Below are 19,324 nucleotides of genomic sequence, written 5' to 3' on the forward strand. Positions count from 1 at the left end.
AAGTTAGTAAAACATGTTATTGAAGGAGTATACATGAAATATAAGTGTACTTTGCCGAGTGTTTACGTTGCCGAGTGTTTGTATATGACACTCAACAAAGCCTCACTTTGTCCAGTGTATTCTGTACAACACTCGGCAAAGTATGTCTACAGGTCCACTACAAGGTGCGTATACCGTTTGAAAATTGTAAAAAAAAAATAAAAAACCTTTATTTTGCCGAGTGACAGATCGCGGGCACTTGGCAAATCCCCCGACTTAAGCCCCCGCTGGCCTCCTCACATGAACCCTCACGCGCCCGAAACACTTAGCCACGCCGCACTCCTGTGCACCCGCCGCCGCCGCCCTGTGCCTTCTCCACTGCCGCCGCCGCTGGCGGACGCCCCCGCTGCCCCAGCACCCTGCCCGCTGGCCCCCCGCCCGCCACCCCCGGTGCTTCGCGGCCGGTGCCCCCGCGGCCAGCACCCTGCCCTCGGTGCCCTACCCCCGGCGCGGCTACCGCCGCCGGACGCCCCCTCGCCCCTCTTGGTCGGCGCCCCTCATCCCTCCCGGTAATTCTCCATTCTTTGTTGTTCAAGTTAGAAAATAGAAAATAGAAAATAGAAAAGGATAGAGAGGTGGTAGGATGAATTAGAAATTAGAAAAGAAATAGAAATTAGAAAAGGATAGAAAAGGACTTTTTTTAGAGAAGATAGAGAGGTGGTAGGACTTTTTTTTAGAAGTTAGAAAAGGATGTTTGACTTGGCAATCTAAGTTAAAATCCATGTCAATATAATGCTATTCTACCAAACACTTTCAATAAAATCACACATTTTATTTTCAAATTAATGCCACGATAGATCTTTAGATTATGCACAAGATAATCATGTATATGCAAAACCTATCGTTCTTCTGAAGCACTAGAAAATATGGACTCAAGTAAAAGTGTAAAACCACATTAAGAGTTAAGAGTTAAGACTTATGCTTCATCGACTTTTGCATAACTAATCTGCAAACAAGTTCTGCCCCTCGTGCCCCGTCCTGCCGCCGTTGGCCGCCTTGCCCTCCCGCCGTCCCACACCTTCGACTTGCCAGCCGTCATTTTTCAAGGTATAAGAGCTGTATGTGGTTGTCGGCCATCGTGCCGTTCCGTTGGTATGGATGTGGTTGTCAGCCATCGTGTCGTTTTATTTGATGCAGGTTATGGAAACCTCCCCGTGCAGGGGAGGTGCTGCCGAAATTTTGACTTGACACAACTATGTTCCTTTTTTTGCAGGAGAGGCTATGTTACCGTCCTCGAGTCGTCACTTTGCAGGATAGCAAGGTGAGGCATCCTACACCTCTCTTTCCGTATGATGTTCGTATATCACGTAACCTAGTTAGGCGTCTCCCGTTTGAAAGAGATACGGTTGGAAATATGCAGATCTTTGCATATCTATAACCGTATATGTTTCGAATTATCCACATTTTTTGGACAGCTCGAGGATGTGTAGGTGGGTTTAGTTTCCATAGTCTATTCCGATCCGAGATAGAGTTTCACCAGCAGCTCCCTATTGTTCTTCAGATACACAATCTCCCTTCTAGGACGTATATTTGGAGAACAGCGGGGAGGTGCTGTCGAAATTCTATCTTGGGTCGGAGTAGACCATGGAAACTAAACTCACCTACACATCCTCGGGTAGGGTTAGGACCTATCTTCACCTAATAGACAGTATAGGAACGTGCAGATGCAATGTGATTTTTTATATTACTCGCTGATATGCTAGAAGATGGATGACCGTGAGTGGATGTACATGGGCCGCTCTAGTCAGAATTCGTGACCGATGCTTTTTTGGAACGGGTGTTTGCAAGGGTCAAAGGAGCTAGATCCACTTAGTGTCCGTGTAGCAAATGTGGAAACATGCGTCGGCAAACCAAGCTGGACATGGGTAAACATCTTGTTAAGAACGGATTTACGTCAGAATATACCAGGTGGATCTACCATGGTAAAGCCGATCGTGGGAGAGACGAGGTCTTGAAACAACGCATCGAGGAATATGATGATGCCGGGGTGGGAGACATGTTAGATGACTATCATGAAGCACACTTCGATGAAGCACGTAGGGAGGAGGAGCCAGAGGCTACCGCAAAGGCGTATTACGAAATGTTGTCTGCGGCCCTTCACGGGCATACCAAGGTTTCTCAACTAGATGCCATTGCACGTCTAATGGCCGTGAAGTCACAGTTTAGCTTAAGTCGAGACACCTTCGATATTATGCTAATAGTTTTTGGCAGCCTGCTCCCGGAGGGTCACATCTTGCCAAAGAGCATGTAATAGGCACAAAAACTGTTTTGTGCACTTAAGATGCCATACTCCCAGGATATTGATGCAGAAATCATGATGAGGGTGGGAGAAGGCAAGAAGCATGGCCGGTATTGGATTGGCAATAGTGTAATCGACACGGCCACTACTCCCACTCTCTCCCAGATCCGAGCAAGGAGCACGGACTCGAGCCCCGCGATACGACCACGGTCGACCACTACACAGTTACAGATGGAGGCTCTCCAGGTTATTTCTGTTTGTCTCATCATTCGTTGATTTTTACGTACCTTTTGCTTTGCATTATGACATTGGGATGAAATATTGTAGGCCCAGGTGGAAGCAGAACGGAAGCAACAGGAGGACCTAGAGGTGAGGATCGAGGCAGATCGGCAGGCAGAAAGGCAGAGGTCGGAGTCGATGTTCTAGTACATGCAGAGTGTTTTTGAGAGTATAGGTCAAACTCCACCACCTATGCCACCAAACCTATTCCCTCCACCTCCACCTCCTGCAGCTACTCCTGTGAGTCACTTGTCAACCTTACAATCAAACTAGAAACTACAGGCACTAGAAACTTACAATAGAAAAGTAACTTATGCAATCTCTTTAACTTTATGCAGAATCAATCGGCGGGATCCAATGCTTTCTCGGACCCATCAGCTTAGTCGCAGTGGCCATCGTTTCCTTCTCGTGACTTGTTTGAATGGCTAGTGTCTTAAGCATCTACTAGAACCTATACTTGTGGATTACTTGTTTAAACTAGAACCTCTACTTGTGAATGTTATTTGTGTGCCTGTGATGCTTGTGATGCTTAATATATGCATGTGATGCTTCTGTGATTGTTATTTGAGAGGGGTGAGTTAGGACACTTTGCCAAGTATTTTAGTCTTAACACTCAGCAAAGAGGCCAAATTCTGTTATTCTGGACCTTCTTTGCCGAGTGTTTTGAGTTTGTCGAGTGTTAATGTCAATACTTTGACGAGTGTTTTAGCCATAACACTCGGCAAAGGTGCCATAAAATGCTGGCCGGTGGCGCTTCTTTGTCGAGTGTCGTAGGATTGACACTCGGCAAAGAGGCCAAACTTTGCTGAGTGTCAAGGCGACGGCACTCGGCTAAATATTTTGCCGAGTGTTCTTCCGTTTGACACTCGGCAACAACACCGTCACCGTGACAGTCTATTAACATTTTTTTGCCGAGTCTTTTTTGACACTCGGCAAAGGCTTTGCCAAATGCCCGATATTTGACACTCGGCAAACATCTGTTTGCCGGTGGAAAATTCGCCAAGTGCTGGTCGCCGAGTGCGACACTCGGCAAAGCCTTTTTCGAGTGTTTTTGGGGCTTTGCATAGTGTCTGGGGCACTCGGCAAAGCTGCTGTTTCCCGTAGTGCATCAACATTTGAAACATCGATCGAAGAACTGTGTCTACAACATCAATATGGAAGCTACAAAACTATCTTACATGCTCCATTTATTTGCAACATCGAAGAGCAAATCCGCAACATAACATACACGCCTACGACAATACAAAATTTCAGACATAGCAATATAGCATGATCTCTTCAATTGTTTTCCAAAGATAGAGTTTTGAAACGGCTTGTTATAGTGAGAAAAAAAGGAAAAATATTATTAACAGACCAATTGATGTAACATATCCTTCAAACTATAAGAAATCTCCGTACACATTCAAACAACAACCAACCCGTCTAAATTCATCAACATAACAAAGACACACGGACAACATTTCTAGTACACAAGTTAGCGATTTACATTGATAACGCTTATTGCAAGTACAATGGTACATACGGGAAAAAATGGCAGTTGCTCGGTGCATCTGTGAAAGTGTGTACAACCCGTGTAGTCTCACGATCCATATCATAGGCGATCAGGCTCTGCCGTCCGCTATCGAAGAGGAAAATCACATTGCAACCCGGATGGATCGCAACCACGTTGTGGTAGCGCTTCCCAAACCACATCTGCCCAGACGGATCCAGCGACCTGGTGCGGTGCTTCAAGCTCCACCGCTCGCCGCCGCCGCTGCAGTATTCGAGAGCGTAGACCGACAGTTCACGAGGGTTGCCGGAGCCGCTGGCATCCACGTAGAGCAGGCGGTGCTGCGACTGGCCGACGACGCCGGGGGCGCCGAGTGTCGCAGGGGGATCAGGGCACACGCGGGTCACCCTCCACGTCTTGCCCATGGTGTCCACCGCCGCCACCACCACCCCGCCCTTCTCGGCGTCGGTGGTGGTGAGGTGCAGGAAGCCGTTGAGGTAGGCGTGCTTGCCGGCGTAGGCGAGGCGGTAGCTCCACTCGCTGCTGAGGTAGGCGTTCTCGCCGGCGTAGGCGATGCGGTAGCTCCACGCGCTGTCCCTGCGAACCCACTCGCCGGTCTCCGACGAGTAGATCCGCACCGCCTTGATGGTGCAGCCGCCGTACTGAGAGCTGTGCTGCCCGTCGTCCTCCACCAGCTCGAAGACGTGGAAGTGCGAGGAGACAGCCGGGTCGAAGGCCAGAGCGGCAGGCCGGGGGGGCCTCTGTCTCCACTGTTGCTCGAGTGGACGTTCCCGGCGACGCCGACTAATCTCTTCTAATCGGAGCTCGATCGGGTCGGGGTCACGAGTCGGCTCCGGCGAGGGCACGGGCAGCTCGACCGCCCAGCCATGGGTGGCGGGGTTGCAGACGATGTAGCGCGGCGCTGCCACGTCGTCGTAGGCACCATGGCAGCAGCGTAGGAGGAGGAGCCCGTTGCACGAGTCCAGCAGCTTCACCTGGGTCCCGTAAGGCAGGAACGGAAAGGCTTGATCGAAGCATCCGCCTCCTTCGGGAGGGCACAGGGCGGCGAAGCTCAAGTTCGTCGCCCAGGAGCCGCTGGCGCAGGCATGGTAAAAGAAGCCCGACGCGGCGTCAGTGCGCGCGAGCCTGCGGCGGTGGATGGGGCCGGAGATGAGATCGCGCCATGTCCGGGAGACACACTTGAAGCGGCGCAGCGGCCTCTCCTGCAGCCGCGCCAGGATCTCGATGACGAGGTCGTCGCTGAGGTAGGCCGCCGCGGGGTCGTTCCGCTTCCGCTTTCCCACGGCCATCATTCCGGGGCACGTGAAATCATCGATCTCTGCGATGATACGTCCGTTAAGAGCTCGTGAGACGGACGAACCGGCCGCGCCAAGAAAGATTCGATCTTGATACGACTTCGTAGCCATGCCCTCTAATAAAAGGAGATAGAAATTGTCTTCGATTCGAAGTCGGTCTCCGATCGGAAAGGATCGATCCGATTCCTTTTAGGTATTTCAGCCGGCCGTTACAAGATCACCCACCCGGGACAATTTTTTTAATAAAAAATCAACGGCGGGCTACGAAAGTCCACCCGAACAATTTTTATTTCTTCAAAGCGGGGTTACAAGATCAGTCATACATCCTTATTGCCAAGTACGATGATCAGGATATATAATTGGATAGAGAAAGAGAAAGGGAGACATAAGGAATTACAAATTACAGCACAAACCCACCACACTGATTAAAAAAATAAGGACAGAGAAGGCATAATGGGCTGAGCCAATTCAAGCTCCAAGGGACGACAACCAATGAAGCACCAGGGAAGAATCACCACGCAGCAACCTTGCATGCTAACACCACCATCTTTGCATACAAACGCCAAGCACCTTAGGAAGTCCAATTCATAACGAGGGAGGCTGGCAACGAGCAAGGATTAACCTCGACATGAAAGATTAACCCAGGAACGGGCAAGGATGAACCCGGGGACAGTAGTGAAGGATTAACACATTATCATCTGTCTCAAACCATGAATGAATGTTTGTCAGTCGACTGAACTTCAATGTACTTTATCAATTCGTGGTCATCTGTCTCAAACCTATCCATGATCAAGAACTGGGAGCTGCTGCGCCCCGTCAAGCATTTCCAGTGCTGCAAAAGAGTGGTCCTCGGCCTGAGAACCATGGTGTCCAAGCCGGAGTCGATCTCCCTGAGCAGGGCACACTGATGTCAGACCAAATCCCAAGCACGGGTGGCTCCCTCCAAGTTTCCAACACGGATTTTACAGGAAATTAAAATTTAACAATTTTTGGATGATGGGTTTGCAACATTAAACATCAACTCTTGAATCATTGATTTTAATGGACATATGCAATATTAGTATGGGAGCGCAAAGCTAATTCTACAGTCCACTAGCTATTCCTCTCCGCACATGCTGTGAAGTGCGAACCGCACATGGTGGGACCACCAAACATCAATCATTAGTCTATCCCTTCCTCTTTCTCTTTCCCATTCATTCTTCATTTTTATTCTATCCTCTCTATCCTTCTCTCGCCCGCGCCTAGGGTCCTTTTCCCTAGTGTGGTTGGAGAAATAAAGTTTTGGGTGAGAATTAGGAAAGAAAAGGAAAAAATGGAGGGCTCGAGGCCCGCACATTAGCTAGCTCGTTGAATAGGAAGCCAGAACAGCCGACCACAAATTAGCCCTCCCTGAATGGGAGCTACAACATTATGCTTCCTGCTCCATTCACACAATGTCGAAGATCAAATTTACAACATCAAAGAGCAAGATCCGCAATATCAAATATGTCACCTTGAACAATATGAAAATTCAAATATCTAAAATACAGCATACAGGTATATCACAATAAATAGAGTTTAAAAACAATATTCATGAAAACATGCGATGAACAGACCAATTGATGTTGATGTAACACTTGTTCGAACTAAGCAATCTCCGTACACATTCACACAACAATAATCTAAAACTCATTCATCAATATTACAAAGCTGCAGATGCAGCACTTCTATTTCTATGGCAGTTTGATTCACATTGACAATGCTTATTGTAAGTACAGTGGTATATACGGGAAAAAGTGGTGCTTGCCCGTTGCAACCGTGAAAGTGTGGACAACGCGTGTAGTCCCACGATCCATGTCATAGGCGATCAGGCTCCGCCGTCGGCTATCAAAGAGGAAAACCACGTTGCAGTCCGGGTGGATCGCAACCAAGCGGTGCTGCTTCCCAAACCGCACCTTTCCAGACGGATCCAGCGACCTCGTGCGGTGCTTCAAGACCCACCGCCCGGCGCCGCCGCCGCAGTCCTCGAGAGCGTAGACCGACAGCTCACGAGCATGGCCGGAGCCGGCGTCCGCGTAGAGCAGGCGGCGCTGCGACTGGCCGATGACGCGGGGGAGCCAAGTTTCGCCGGGGCCTCCGGGCACACGCGGGTGGCCGTCCACGTCTGGCCCTCGGTGTCCACCGCCGCCACCACGCCGTTCTCGGTGTCGGTGGTGGCGAGGTACGGTGCAGGAAGCCGTTGAGGTAGGCGTGCTCGCCGGAGTACGCGACGTGGTAGTTCCACCCGCTTCTCCTGGCAACCCACCTCCTCGTCTCCGACGAGTAGATCTGCACCGCCGTGACGAAGGGGCTATACTCAGGGAACACTGGGCTCCTTTCCTCCTCCAGCTCGAAGACGTGGAAGTGAGAGGAGACGGCCGGGTCGAAGGCCAGAGCGGCAGGCCGGGGGAGCCTCTGTCTTCTCTCTTGCTCGAGCTGGAGCAGATGATCAACGGCTGCAATGGCGACGGCACCACCACACCAATCACGTCAGGGACATGGCTCGGCTCCGGTGGCGGCGGAGGCAGCTCGACGTAGTCCTGGGTGCTGGGGTTGCAGACGATGTAGACCGCAGCTGCCAGCTCGTCGGAGGCGTCGTAGTAGCGTAGGAGGAGGAGCCCGTTGCACGAGTCCAGCAGCTCCACGTGGGTCCTCGTGTAACTCGGAGGCTGGAACGCGAATTCTTGATCAAGCGACGGAGGCGTCGGCGAGACTCCGCCTTCGACGGGAGGGCGGCATAGGCCGGTGAACTTCAAATCCGTCACCGGCGCCCAGGAGCCATCGGCGTTGGCGTGGTAGAAGAAGCCTGACGCGGCGTCAGTGTGCGCAAGCCTGCGGCGGTGGACAGGGCCGGAGATGAGGTCGCGCCATGACCGGCAGACGCACTTGGAGCGGCGCAGGGGCCTCTCCGGCAGCCGCGCCAGGATCTCGACGATGAGGTCTCGTCGCTGAGGTAGGCCGCGGGGTCCCGCTTCCGCTTCCGCACGGACATCATCCCGTGGCACGCGAAATCGATCTCTGCGATGGTACGTTCGTCAAGAGCTCGTATAAAGGAAATTCAAACGATCAACCGATTCCAGGTCGGAAAGCATAAAGGTATCTGCTCGGATTCTAGGCCCTGATCCGAAAAGGATCAATTGCCCTTAGAAACCATGTTCCCGGAACGATGGGAACGGGAACGTGGAACGTGATACGGCACTTATGAAAGATTTTTACACTAAATTATTCCCGTTCCCGGAACGTTCTCGGTTGCTAAGGGGGTGCCAACACCTGAATTTTCAGCCTTCTAATTTGAGTGTGCACTGTGCACCTTAGACTGATTTAGTTTTGCACTTGTCGAGTCAGGTGTTATCGGATATACTATCAATAAAGTCAAGGTGTTACTTCCTTTTTGCTGTAAAAGAACTTTTCTATGTCGGCGAGCGTGAAGGCCAATATGTACTGCTGGGAATCCAAAAGTGTGTCATCCAAATTCCAAAAAGGATCCGGTAAATCCATCCGATTAACAGACTAAAAGTGAATCGCAAAAGATTAAGAGTTAAACCAAATTACTAATGGAGCGGTACATCGGAGCAGCTATGACTAACAATTTGCAACAAAGAACCCTGCTGCCCGGATGTCCAATGCTGAATTAGGTCAGGAGCAGTGTCCTCCATTATTATGCATCATTCATGATTTTTGTTTCCCAACAATTTGTTGGAGCAACCTACCTAGGCATCATGGTTGATAATACAAGATGGTTAGCCGGAGGCAAGATCAGCTGGAACCTTGGCATCTAGTACAAATATAGCTGCCAACTACAAAATACAATTTACTTCAGTATTGGCACAGAGAGCAAATGCTTAACCGCAACTGTGATCAGAAGGTACTACTGCAGAATTAAGGCACATCTAGTAGCAATTCAGTCATGCATTGTGCCAGAGTGTTAATTGTACTGCTCCTACATCAGGAGATGTTATGGATGAAGCCACAAGCTCCAGGCAGTGGTCTAGGAACTGCCGGCTCTGGAGTGTTGGAGTATAAGTGAATTGTCCACCTTTTCCTATCAGCTTAAGCTTTTGGGTTGAATTGGTTGGTGCATGCAACTCAATATGGTATCAGAGCCAGAGGTCTCAAATTCGAATCCTGGCGGGTGAGATTAAATAAAATAATTGTAGCCCACTCCAATTTCCACATGCGGCCTGAGGGAGCCTGCACGTGAGGGGGGGTGTTGGAGTATAAGTGAATTGTCCACCTTTTCCTATCAACTTAAACTTTTAGGTTGAACTAGTTGATGCATGCAATTCAATACTGATGTATTTGCCGTTCCTGTAGTGCCCAACGGCCAGCAGGTAGAGCTTCTCCCTCGCCTGCCATGGACTAGCACCAACCAGAGATGCTTGATGTACAGCCAGAGAGAAATAGGTGAGCAAGAGAGGGGAATACAATGCAACCGAACAGCATCAGAACAGAGCACCATGCATTGTACTGGTGGTGTCAGCTGAAAGATTTGGGGCTGGCGCAGGGTACCTTGGAGGATACCGATCCCGTGGAGCACGTGATGCTGGTTCCTCGAGTGCACGAGCACCCAGGACAACCTCATGATGCCCTCCTCGTGCTCCTCGGTCGCGGCCTCGGCAACCTCCCTCTTGCATCCCTAGTTAATTAGATGGATGATCGGAGCAGACTGATCGCTTGATCAAACCTCGATCAAGGTGGTAATGCATGTGATGAGCATTGTGGAACGGAATAATCAAGCGGCGTCGAAGAAGAAGGAGCCCACGGCGTCGAAGAACGCCTGCCAATCTTGGCGTCCATGGCTGCCATCGCCGATCAGCGCCTGCGCCTCCGCGCTATGGCCAATGTGGGCTCTTGAGGTTGGGCCTTAGCCTGAATTAAATGTGAAAGATAGAGAGACCCAATAAGAAAATCTGGTATAGGCCCACGGCCAGGCGGGCTACAGAGTGTATTATAATCGGCCGGGATCAAAAGAAAATAAAAGGAAAGGAGGACGAGAGAGCGCTTGCGGTGGGAGAACTGAGAGGGAAAAAAATGCTTTGTTCATTTTTTTTCCCAAAACACGTTACCCACGCACACACTCAGGGACTCATTCTAAAAACGACACCTTGAGGCTATGAACTAGCAAATTGTGATATAGATCCAACACAAGTGTCTAGCTATCAACGAACATTTCAACTAGCACTAAAATAAATAATTACTATGCTAATAAGATACTCCATCTGTCCTGAAAAAATACAATTTTAGCTATGACTTGTTTAGATACATAGCTAGAATTGTATTCTTCTGGGATCAAAACTTATCCCTGATGGATAGGGATGCAACCACCTCTGCTAATTAACTAGGTTCTAATGCATAGTTACTGCTGTATAATAATAATGAGAAGAATCATTAATAACTCGATGTATGGTCATACAGTCGATCTAGAGCCTACTAGCATTGATATTATTTCTCCAAAATCGGCGCGCCCTTGCACATGATACATCTGCTTGGTACCAATTTTCTTTGGAATATGTAAAGTGGACACATGGTATGGTTGTTGACATTGTCCTGACTATATGAGTTATTAAGTGTCTAATCTCAGCAGTTAGCAAGCGTGTAACCTTGGCAATTAGCTTGTCATCGTAAGGTCATTAGGAGAAGGACGTGTCCGGGAAATCAGGTAGACAATTTTGTACATTTCTTTTTGTTGCAAAAATGTCAATGCGGCACCACATCATGATCATGTCCGTGCAAGAGCAATTATATTTAGGAACTACCTATATCTAGTTACTCTTTCTTTTGCTTCCAGTTCCAGAAATATAATTTGAAGACTCCCGTGCACACAATCTTCTACATTAACAGGCCTAATTAAATCGGTCCGATCAGCCTTGTTAGTAGGAGTATGTCCATATATATATTCATATATTCTCTTGGCGTTAAAATAATTATCATCATATACCTATCTCAGTATCACAAGAATGTTGAGCTACAGAAAATGGTGTAAGCGTGCATTTGTATATCACAAGATATATATTTGAATGAAGTAATAAATGAAAAGTAGAGAAGGATCCAGCGTGCTACACTAGTTGCATGATGAATAATGTTTTGAAGTTACAAAAAGGGGGATATAAATCATATAACTCTGAAATAAAATTGAAGTGCTATGCATTCATCTTGGAAATCCTGCAGTCATTTTTTTCCTTGAAAATTAAGTTGACCATCTGGTATCTTTTGCATCTGTATTGGATATGCATGTGAATGTTTCTATACACTAATATTGAAATCTAGTAGGTTATTATATATAAACATAATTATCGGTCATAATTAATTGTAATACACAATGAACAGTAGCAGTGTTAAAAGCACAAATTATTTGTGACCATATGTGTATAAAGAGTACTACTGTGCACATCTAGGTAAGCAATCGAATTAATAAGCATCACGCGGTGGATGGAGGACTAGTGCACCTCAGCGATTAATAGGTGCCGTCAGTGGTGGCTGGCTGGGGTTGGGCCTAGCTAGATGCCTAGACTAGATAAGCATGCAATCATATATACTGTAGATGTACGAGTGCACTACAGTGTTTCTGTACTATACTTATATACTACCAATCTAACCACATGCAACTACGTACCCTTTAATTAATCAATGTTAACGTTTGGTACCAATCTAATCACATGTTAACGTTTGGTACGTCCATCCCACCACAATCGCTGGAATCGACACAGGTTAGATTTTCGGCTCCGCCAAAAACGCCGATGACTCAGGGCATCGCAGCAAAGGAACCATCCCACCACGTCACCATGCCCAGAACCGTTATTGTCCCAGCGCCGGTGGTAAATCCCGCACAGTTGACCGCGGTGACTCCTCTCCAACCTGTGTCACCGGGGACCATAGCAACGCTCGATTCGGAGAGGATCTACTTGTGAGTATGCTAACATGTAGTCTTTTTTCTGATATATCTGATTGTTTCGTCCAACAGCCCAGCTGTTCTACGTCTAGTCCATCCAACAATAATGATTAGCCACTTCGTGTATATTATTCTGTTTTAGTGCACATGAGAGAAGTTACAGTAATTATAATATGAGGAAATGGTTCCAAGTTCCATGCATATAGTATCAGTGGACGACTCTAGGAGGCAGGCAATCCCCCTAGTGCTGCCAGTAAACAAACTGATTGAACAGGTAGCGGAACAGGTAGCGATGAGAACAATTTTAATACTTGTTAACCCGAAAAAATCTCTAGTAACGGGGTTCCTTTCTAGCAATAATTTTTTTAATTGAGCAGTATGCAATGGCGATGCAAATAGATGTAACCTGCTTGTACATGTACAGGTAATAGATGGAACCGAATAAATATGGATGCTATGCAATCTGCAGCTATCTAAAGTCTATTGAATCAAATAAAAATATAAAGACTTCCATGATATCATCATTCAGAAGATAGGGTTGCATTGGGAATTCGCAATGCAACCCGGCTAATCAGACAAATAAAAAGAAAAGCTTCAAAATCAGGAATGTGTTGTGACGTACTAATCTCCAACCAATGGGCATAATCAGTAGAGTGAACGAGGAAGGTAGAATTATATGATGCTTTCCTCAGGATCTCTACGCCCTACAAGACCGAAGAACTCCTACAAGAACGCCCGCAGCAATACAAGTATGGATGGCACAGGTTGGCGTGAGGGCACAAATTCAACAGTGGTGATGCTGTTGGAACCAGCCAGGGTCGTTGCCGGTGGAGGATTGGGGCGCCTCCAGCAGCAACGATGCGACGTTCCTTTGGGGGGTTGGGGGTTGAGGGCGAGGCAGGCTTTTATACCGTGAATTTGACGAGTGATTGAAGAAGCTTCGGCAATCGGGGAGTATCTCTTCCCGCGATACGGAATCGGCGGCGTCTCCGGTGGATTGCACATCCCGCTTCTTGCTTGGCGAACGAATCAGGACGGCGATGTTACTGCGTGCGTGCGTGCGGGATGGCCTAACGAGGAACGAGAGAAATTTTAGGCGACGGCAGTGGCAGCGGAGAAGATTAAGGATGGAGCCAGATGATGAGCTGGATGAGCCTCATGCACGGAGAAGATAAGGAAGCCGGAACATATTAGGTGGAGAAAAGGAAGGAGAGAAAAAAAAAGAGACTCGTTACTCCCAGCTCACGCCCGGCTCGCGCTCGACTCGTTACTCTCGACTCGCTCAACTCGTTACTCCCGGCTCGCTCGTAACCCAAGCGGGTACTGTGCTCGGCTCGCGGGACAGACGCGCTCGCGCCGGGCGGAAGAAACAGAAACTCGCTCACCCATGAACGTGGGGTGGATGGTCTGGCTACAGAATAACCTATTTTGTAGCCGGCTATAAAGAAATATATATATATATATATATATATATATTTATATATATATATGATGTGATCACGCATATATAACGTAGTTAATATAGTGATAGATGATCGAGAGCTTCGAACCGACAACGGGTACGCAATTTTCGTGCTTCAGCACGCGTCATGTTTGTGTCATGCAATTAGTTTCGGGATCGCGCGCCTAAAGTCAATTTGTAATAACCAAAGTAATCGACTATTAGGCCTTTATTGTTGGCATTAAGGCATGAAGATTTTCCAAATCTTGTGGCAGTTCAAGGACGGTCACATGCATGCGTTAATGGTAACGTATACTCTCAGTACGAGCTCTCACTCCCTTTTTTTCCTTTTAAAATGTAATGCATAGTACGCACGGACTCTCTCCATTTATTGATCGGGATGAGAAGTGAACGTAATCACCACAAAACGGACAAGGCGTATAATACACAATAATAGTAAGGTCTGAAATAGTATGAGTCCATGCAGGTTCGATTAACGTAACTGAGAGGTATGTGCATGGGCACTATAATCAATTGAGGTCTTAGTCGCACAAAAAAATCAAATTGAGGTCGTCCTCTCCCATGAACCAACTAAGAGCGAGTTTCACCAACCTAATCAACTAATCACGTGCTCCGGTTTGCACCTAGATTTGAGCCTGATCTCACGACGCCTCTACTTTTTCTGTTTCCTGACGCCGCCATTGGTCGATCAATACATACAGGACAGTAGAGTAGCTTTAACAGTTGTAAAGTTGGTGATACACATACGGCCAGTCTCAATGCATAATTTTATGGCATGGTTACCAGGGCTGAGAACTGCCTGTTGAGTTTCATGGTGATGGAACTCCTCTTACATATGATGAAACTTCCTTTCCTCTCTTCTCGTAATGACCTTGCCACGTCAGCAAAATAGCTGATGTGATATGTTATTTAATGGTCATGAAATCTCCGTGAGACTAGTGAAACTTGCATTGGATCTCGGTTGGTGGCTGCCGGCGTGTCTCCGATGTGCATGCAGTTAGTACGATCGTACCGTCAATGGCAGAGAGGGTGCACCAATGCACCACCGATCCACCATCCATTGCTGTACGTGCCCAAAAGATGACCGCGCGCCTGGCTTTGTTCATTGCTTACACGCACGATGCTACATAATTTACGTCACGCGATCGAACGGTCAAGATCAGGAGGATTTTGCATTACGTGCGAGGCAGCAGCACGGTACGGTGACATGACGTACGAGCTGAGCTACAGCAGGTGCGGCCCCATAGTCACAAGAAAACCAGCGTCCTACGGTTGGAAAGAGGCGGCATCAATGAGATCGAGCGGTTGTTGGAGTGCTTTGGATCATAAAACAACAGAAATTCAAAACGATTTGACAAGAACGACGCATGCCGAGAGCCTAACCTACACTGTTAGTTTATGCATCGTCATTTTTCCAATTAATTTGATCACATGCATGCAATGCAAATGCAATGATCTATCCGTCATGTGTTCATTACGCTAGCTTAGCTTAGCTTAGGCGCGCGCCACCACTATAAATACCATGATCCCTCCCCCTCCTCAGATCACACCAACCCAGCCACTACTACTACTTGCAAGTGTTAACTGCAACCCACAGCTAGCTGGCTCGCTGCTGCTCACAAGAACCAGTTGGTCATCGTCGGGCAAGTGAATCCTAGCTAGTTGTTGACCAGCATGGCCAAGCTCGCCGCCACTTCCCTCCTCGCCGTCGTCCTGCTTGCGCTCGCCGCCCCCTCACTCGCCGGCGACCCCGACATGCTCCAGGACATCTGTGTCGCCGACTACAAATCCCTCCAGGGCCGTAAGTGATCGATCGCTAGCTGTGTAGTGTATACTACATTGCAATACTCACAACATGTTTGTATAATCCAATGTACGATGAACAAATGTGCTTAAATATCATGTATGTGCCCGGCCGCATGCAGCACTGAGGCTGAACGGGTTCCCGTGCAAGAGGCCGGAGAACGTGACGGCGGACGACTTCTTCTCCGGCCTGCTGGCGAACCCCGGCAACACGGGCAACGCGGTGGGTTCAGCGGTGACGGCGGCGAACGTGGAGAAGCTCCCGGGGCTCAACACCCTGGGCGTGTCCATGGCGCGCATCGACTTCGCCCCGTGGGGCATCAACCCGCCGCACACGCACCCGCGCGCCACCGAGATCATCTTCGTCCTCCAGGGATCCCTCGACGTCGGGTTCGTCACCACCGCCAACAAGCTCTACGCCCGCACCGTCTGCAGGGGCGAGGCCTTCGTCTTCCCGCGCGGCCTCGTGCACTACCAGAGGAACAACGGAAACACCCCGGCCGCGGTCATATCGGCGTTCAACAGCCAGCTGCCGGGCACGCAGTCCGTCGCCGAGACGCTCTTCGGCGCCTCGCCGGCGGTGTCCACCGACGTCCTGGCCAGAACGTTCCAGATCGACGGCGGCCTCGTGGAGGGCATCAAGTCCAAGTTCCCGCCAAAGTAGGCGCGCGCGCGCGCGCCGCCGTGCAGTTGATGACTCCATTCCGATACATTGCGCTTTAATTTTGATTCATTTCATACTCGTGCAGTACATCATCACGTTAATGTCAATTGGTTGGGTTGTTTCGTGTGGTCATGCTCATGCATGGCCTCGAGCCCTCGACACTTTCACTGTTTGTTGCTTTTCAACTTCTGAGTCAGCCATTTGTCTAAGGTACTAAGGTGTGGTATGTATAATGTATCTCTGTCCACTCGAGAAAATGGCATTGTCTCTCTATTATAGATGTTCTTTTTTTTGTCACAGCTAATATTCATATGATAAACCTGTCAATGGGCCCTTGATAATATTTAGAATTTGGTCGCAAATTTTGTGAATTAGAGCGACTTCAGCAATAACCCTCAAACCAAAGCCCCTAAAGATCGAATAGGGTTCTCTCTATTTTTTTAGGAGTCATAAAAATATTTTCAACTCCAGCAATAGCCCCTATGGATAGAGGGCTCCCTAGAGAGACCCCCCAGGAATGGAGGGTGGAGGGGGAAATTTGGAACCCTTCCCAAAATAGGGAGCTAAGTAGAGGGCTGCACATTTTTTTTAACTTGAACCCTCTAAACTTAGAGTAGGGAGTTATTTAGAGGGTCTGTTGGAGTTGCTAGTCATCATTGTTGCCTGATGAAACCGGACCGTCCAGTTAATTTCAATCAGTTATCATGCAAACACCATTAATTGGTCCTCATCAGGAATTTGTCATCGTGGAAATTGTGAGCAAGCCTGATTTCTCCGCCGCGACTAGTCACTTTCTGATTTCTGCTTCTCCGATTGAGTAATTGTACTAGACTACTTGTAGAACCTCCATCAGAGAGCAACTCTGGGTATTGGCCAGTTGCACGCCATTGTTCTCAGATGTGCAACAACGTTAACGGCACAGCCGACAGTCGCTGAACCACCCAAGGCACCAAGTCTCCCTCCAATCGTTGATATTCAGATCGAGCATGACTGAATTTCAGAGCCCGAATCATCGCTACTACAAAAGAATAATCAAGTTGATGGTGTACCACCTTCACTTAGTTTTCAGGTCGTTCTTCCGTGTACATTGTTTTTTTTTGTTTGTTTGTGCGAGTCCACATACTACGTCCCTAGAACGGAAAATCTGATGGACCTCGTTCATGACATTTTTCCTCCTCACCTCACTCTAAGCCCTGGATCGAGATTCTCATCAGAGAAGGCTCCTCCCTAGAGTATATATCCGCAACCCCAATCCATAACCTAGGGACTCACCGAATTGGAGATCACCAGAGCGTGGATTGATTGGCATATCATCATGCCTAAAACACTCGATCGATCATTCTCTTGATCATCAGGTTTTCAACTAATTATATCATGGGCCTTATGGTACCAATATATGTGGCTTCTTGTAGACTATATATGATATGAACTTTATTGTAAATGGATTGGTTTATTTGGAATTTATTTAATTTGAGATCCTTGCAGCGCACCAGCACTTTGTCAAGTGTACATCCGTCACTGTGCACAAGCAAATAGGGTGTGTTTAGTTGCATGCACCACTTGATGCATGTATGGATGATCCTCGATAGTGGGGTTCAACCAATTTGTATATGGTTCACTCCTATTAGTAAAATAATGTATTAAGTGGATGGCTTCATCCTGGATGAGTTGGTACAATCTAGGGGCGAAGCCAGACTAAAAGAGCATCGGGGTCTTAACACGACTGGAGAATTGACGTTTAGTACCGCTTAGTAACCCCCTTTTAGTACCGGGCACCTGACCGATATCGCTTATTTGGTACTAAATGCCACGCAAATTTCACGAGTCACACAAATTTCACGTGTAATATGTGCATGCACAGTTCGTGGGATTCGAACCCACAACATCAAGCCTCGCGCGAACCTTCTTTACCATCGCACCTATACAACACATGTGATTGAGTTAGATATGCTTTCCTTTTGTAGCTAGTAACCCATGGATAGGCCTTTAATACCGGGCAATAACACCGCCGGGTAGTACCGGTTGTTGTTATTGAGCGGTACCAAATGGTGCTCCACGGGGTAGTGTTATTAACCGGTACTAAATGGTCCAGGCCTTTTAGTACTAAAAGAAAGGCCTCCGAGGACCGAAAATTTCTACCTAGTATTAATTTCGCGTGTTAGTACCGGATGAAAAACCATCCGGTACTAATGTCAAGGACGAATGCTCATATTTTTAGTAGTGTAAACGGAAGAATACGAGTCATATTGAACAACTAATAGCTAAGTACAGTGATTTGCTACTGTTTTTCTCCAAAATCATCGGGGTTGGCGGATCCCGATGCCAAGCTTGAGCTCCGCCCCTGGTACAATTCACCCAACCAAACAAAAGTATCATTATTATTTTGAATCATTTCATACATGAATCAAATGATACAACCAACAGAAAAGATGGTACAAGAGGTTTTTCAAGCTTTTCATCGCGAAAATTCATTCCCCCCTTCTCATTTTCGCTAGCGCCTAGCGCCCGGTCCTCCTGCATGGGTCGGTGCTTATCTACACGACCCAGGTGCATAATTACGAACCAACGTTGTTGCACATTAATGTAGTGTAGTTGAGGACATGATTGCATCGGCTAAGAGTCCTAACCATTAGGAAATCATATTAAGGGCACGTTCAACAGTTTAGACAGTTGTTATCTGCAAGTACTTACCACATCATACAAAGACAATAAAATAGTCCGATCGTACAGTGGCTCATCTATTATGTTGTCTACAAATTATTTAATTCATATATGGCCCCATAAATCATGATGATCAGATATAAATATGATCTTTGTATGTCACTTTGTTGCTTATTCAAGATAGTGCACGGTCTTTGAAATTTTAAAAGAATACTATCATATTAGGATAGCAATGTATTTTTATTTCATATTACGTCCTTTTAACATGCCTAAAGGATCTTTCTATAATTTCTACATGCGTTAAGGTCCATGTTGTAAGGGGGGCGGGGCTGCTCGGCATGAAGGTGCCGGCGGCGAGCTTCGCGGGCGGCGGACGTCGTTTCTGGTGAGCTTCACGGGCCTCTTCCTTTCCATTTGCATGCGCAGGAGAAGATTCGTGCACCTTCCGCACGATATCGGAGTGTG

General features: G+C 47.8%; 2 protein-coding genes across 2 annotated transcripts; one reads left to right on the forward strand and one right to left on the reverse strand.

Annotated features, from left to right (window-relative positions):
• Positions 1–4,054: 4,054 nt before the first annotated feature.
• On the reverse strand, positions 4,055–5,356 carry LOC117856595 (uncharacterized). The gene has a single exon (XM_034738928.1). The coding sequence runs from the start codon at positions 5,354–5,356 to the stop codon at positions 4,055–4,057; it is 1,302 nt and encodes a 433-aa protein (XP_034594819.1).
• Positions 5,357–15,261: 9,905 nt separating this feature from the next.
• Positions 15,262–16,483, forward strand: LOC117855447 (germin-like protein 1-3). Its single transcript, XM_034737803.2, has 2 exons — positions 15,262–15,532; positions 15,657–16,483. Exons 1-2 carry the CDS (start codon positions 15,406–15,408, stop codon positions 16,196–16,198), a joined length of 669 nt encoding a protein of 222 aa, XP_034593694.1. The 5' UTR covers positions 15,262–15,405; the 3' UTR covers positions 16,199–16,483.
• The last annotated feature ends 2,841 nt before the right edge of the window (positions 16,484–19,324 follow it).

The sequence above is a fragment of the Setaria viridis genome, chromosome 5 (assembly GCF_005286985.2).
Source record: "Setaria viridis chromosome 5, Setaria_viridis_v4.0, whole genome shotgun sequence".
In the NCBI taxonomy this organism is placed as follows: Eukaryota; Viridiplantae; Streptophyta; class Magnoliopsida; order Poales; family Poaceae; genus Setaria; species Setaria viridis.

Excerpts from the sequence above, each read along its gene's own strand:
- LOC117856595 (XM_034738928.1), bottom strand. The coding sequence starts at position 5,356 with ATGGCCGTGGGAAAGCGGAAGCGGAACGACCCCGCGGCGGCCTACCTC.
- LOC117855447 (XM_034737803.2), top strand. The coding sequence starts at position 15,406 with ATGGCCAAGCTCGCCGCCACTTCCCTCCTCGCCGTCGTCCTGCTTGCG. Across the intron at positions 15,533-15,656 it reads CTACAAATCCCTCCAGGGCC|CACTGAGGCTGAACGGGTTC; the intron begins GTAAGTGATCGA and ends GGCCGCATGCAG.